We start from the raw sequence: 3,542 nt of genomic DNA on the forward strand, positions 1-3,542 counted from the left end.
GGCAGCCCCTCATGGCCACCTCTGCCGGCCTGGTTGCCTCACGCAGCCGGCTGTTCAGTCATTTGGTCGTCCCTCACCAACCCCCTGCCAGTCTTGTCGCCCCACGCAGCCTGCTGTTCGGTCATTACTGTGAAGGTGTCCTGACCAATTTGCATATTACCCTTTTATTGGTATAGATGTTTCTATTGATTTCAGAGAGGAAGGGGGAGGGAGAGAGAGAAATATCAATGATGAGAGAGAATCATTGTTTGGTTGCTTCTGGTACACCCCCTACTGGGGATCAAGCCCATAACCCGGACATGTGCCTGAAGGGGAATCAAACCGTGACCTCCTGGTTCACGGGCCGATGCTCAACCACTGAACCACACTGGCCAGCCATTTTTGCAGTCCTTGTTTTTCTGACCAAACTTTTTAGGATATATATATTTGCTAAATCCCATTGATGATGCAGCAAAAATGTGATGATACAGCAAAAACATTATTTGACCTTCCTTGAGTCAACAACAACACATAAGGCAAGGGATGAAGGTGATTAAACCTGATGCCATGAGGAGAGATCAGTGCAAAAGTCTGAAAGGGAGACTACAGATAGCTATTTATAGGTTTAGCATGTGTGCTATGTAGCTCCTATTAAGCCATATACAACCTATACTTTATTATAGTCACCTGTGTGTCTTAACATTTAGTTCAGTTCATAGCTTCTAAATTTGCTATATAATTATGTTTGCTTATATGTCAAGATTTGGATAATTATCAAGTGTTTAGCTGTGCTAGAACTAATAAGTATTTTCTAAAATCAGAAATTGCATTTTCACAGTGATGTCAAAATGCTAGAATCCATTCTTACATAGTGGGTACTTATATTATTTCAATACTTATAAGACTAGATTTTTGTCTTTTGATTACCCTGTGTAATGGAAAATGATACACTTCCTAGAGATAATCTTAAATTAAGATTGATAACAGTAGCCCACTAGCCTCACATAATCCTTCTGGTAAGATTACTGCTAAAGCTCATTCACTTATTTGACAAATATTTATAAGACACTACTATATTCTAGTTACCACAAAACAAAAATAATTAAAAGGCATCTCTTAGCCTCAAGGAACTTAAAATCCTATAAGAGAAAAAAAAATATATGTACATCATAATATTAGATGGTGTATAAATACATAACCAAGAAGTGTTACAAATAACTTGACCTAGGTCTTCAAGGATGGGTAGAATTTTAAGAGGCAGTAATGAGGGAATGAATAAGATACCCAGGTAACAGCATTAACAAAATCATGGAGAAAGGAAAACATCACGTGAGTATGTGAGTAATCATGTTTGGCTGCAAAAATGATTAGATATGTGATTAGACCTATCAAGAGAAGGGTAGGATAGAACTGTGAAGGCTTTATATGTCAAGAAATTTAGACTTCCTTGAGTGAACAAGCCAACTAAAGGCTCTTTATGATAAGAAGTGAAAAGTTCAAAGTAATATGGGAAGATTATTTTAGTGGCTCTTGGCCTAAAGATATAGAACCTCACAATATTCTGGCATAATTAGGAAGGAAATAAGAGAGGGCCTGAAGAAAATTTCAAGTATAAATTCATTGCTAGGAAAAAAAACTTTGTACTCCAAAAGAATTTTAGGAATGAGTACAAATTACGCAGAATCTTAGTAGCAGAATATACTGAACATCTGCAGTATATTATAGTTTAATTAAGTTTGCCTGTGTAAACTGTGTAAGTAAGTTAGTTATACTTTATTCTTTAAGTCAGAAGTTCCCAACTGGTGTGCAGAGAAACCTTACAGGTGTGTGATAATATTGATACTCTTAGTCCTTAGAGTTGCAGGTTTACAGGCCTCAGTTCCCTTCGATTTACTACAATGTGCCGGGTATCTGTGAGCCATTGTATGAATAAGGTTGGAAGCATATCTTGGGTTACTTCTAAGCAAATAATTTTAAAAATGTTAGTGTAGGTACCTTTTAACCTTTATAGTACTTACAATAGTCACATATTCAGGGAACAAAACTCTAGAATTTATTCTCTATTTTAATTCAACACCCAAAGAAAAAATAAATGATGAGTGCTACCAATTTAATTGTTTTCTCTTTTCCAAATACACCAATGTACTACAGTACTTGAAACAGATTTACCAAAGATACACTGTATTGGGAAATTAAAGTAACATTGTGTTCTCTATTATATAGGTATTAAAAGAAAAATAACATAAAAACATACCTGTGGGGCATAACCAGGAGGCACGTAAATAGGAGGCACAGAACCATTTGGAGACATCATTGGAACCTGAGCAGGACCTGAATGGGCCACAGAAATAATGTATTAATCCAGAATTACGCAGCAAGCTAAAGTTGAAAACAATTTGAATTACACCTGAATACTTCATTTAAACTAAACACTCAAACTAATAGGGACTATATAACTATAAAAAGAAACTCAGATGATTCAAATGTTATGTGAAACTTTATCTTATAGAGTGCACTGACTGCTTTACCTGCAGCTGTGTTTCTCAAACTTGCCTGGTGATCATAATAGTTACCAGAGAAACTTTAAAAAATACAGATTTCCAGGCTCTCCTAAAGATTTTTATTTAGTACGCTTATAGTAAATGGAGTCTTGAGTCAGTATATTTACTTTACAAATATCCCAGGTGACTCTTATTATTGTGCAAATGTAGAAACACTGACTTAGAGGAAAATAAAACCAAACTTTGCATATAAAACAAATGAAAGATAAAAAGGCAAAATTTTGAAAAGCAATAGGAAAAATCAAGAAAAACTCAAGAGGAAAAAAACAATAAAAGGAAGAATAGTTGGGAATTTGGAACTTGCTTTGTTAGGGTTAAATAAGCCTCTTGTGTAATGCGTAAGTCATGTCTGTGGGGGCCTGAGAACAAATAAAAACACCACATGTATTTTTAGTCACAGAAAAATGGTTTTTGTTTCTTACACTGAGAAGTTCTTTAAAAAGAAAGAAAATTCAGCTTGTTTTATTCTACGTTTCCTTCCATTTTTACAGTGTTACCTTTTCCAAACAACTTTTATAAATATATCTTGTTTACCTTCTCTCTTAACCTTTCTGAAATAAAACAGACACTTTGGAAGGTGTGTTTTATTCTTTCTAGGAACTAAAATGTTACTTGCTTTATTTAACTTAAAAAGAAAATCTCACCTTCAGATCCCCTTTTCCTGGTAACTTTAGACTGCATTGTCCCGTCACCCAATGGTTTTAATAACTTGAAATGAAACTTTCTCAAAGAGCCTTACTCATTTCTAAGGAAAGAGAGGTACCCAAGAGTCTGATGAAGAACGTAATGGGGACAGAGTTCCTTTTATATGTAGAATTTCAACCTGTAGTACATATAATGGATCTTAGTTACAAAAGAGGAAAAACTTAATTATAGGGCAGAAAAGAAACAAATTTCACTGGTAACATTACACATACGTCCGAAAACAAAATAAAGAGCATGGAGATTGCCAGCAATTCTATAGATAGCACCGTAGTGGGAGTAGGAAAAGGGAGGTGAGAG

The 3,542-nt window shown here is 35.1% G+C and overlaps 1 protein-coding gene across 3 annotated transcripts in view; it reads right to left on the minus strand.

The window, feature by feature from the left end:
* Nucleotides 1-3,542, minus strand: part of FNDC3A (fibronectin type III domain containing 3A) — a 225,287-nt gene that overhangs the window by 75,631 nt on the left and 146,114 nt on the right. For 2 of the 3 annotated variants that reach the window (XM_006762728.2, XM_006762730.2), the window contains one exon: nucleotides 2,234-2,310. In XM_006762728.2, coding sequence (XP_006762791.1) covers nucleotides 2,234-2,310 — 77 coding nt within the window. Of the gene's footprint in view, nucleotides 1-2,233; nucleotides 2,311-3,184; nucleotides 3,331-3,542 lie in introns of those variants that run through there. The other variant, XM_006762729.2, reaches the window with a different exon arrangement.

The sequence above is a fragment of the Myotis davidii genome, unplaced genomic scaffold, assembly GCF_000327345.1.
Source record: "Myotis davidii unplaced genomic scaffold, ASM32734v1 scaffold679, whole genome shotgun sequence".
Classification (NCBI taxonomy): domain Eukaryota; kingdom Metazoa; phylum Chordata; class Mammalia; order Chiroptera; family Vespertilionidae; genus Myotis; species Myotis davidii.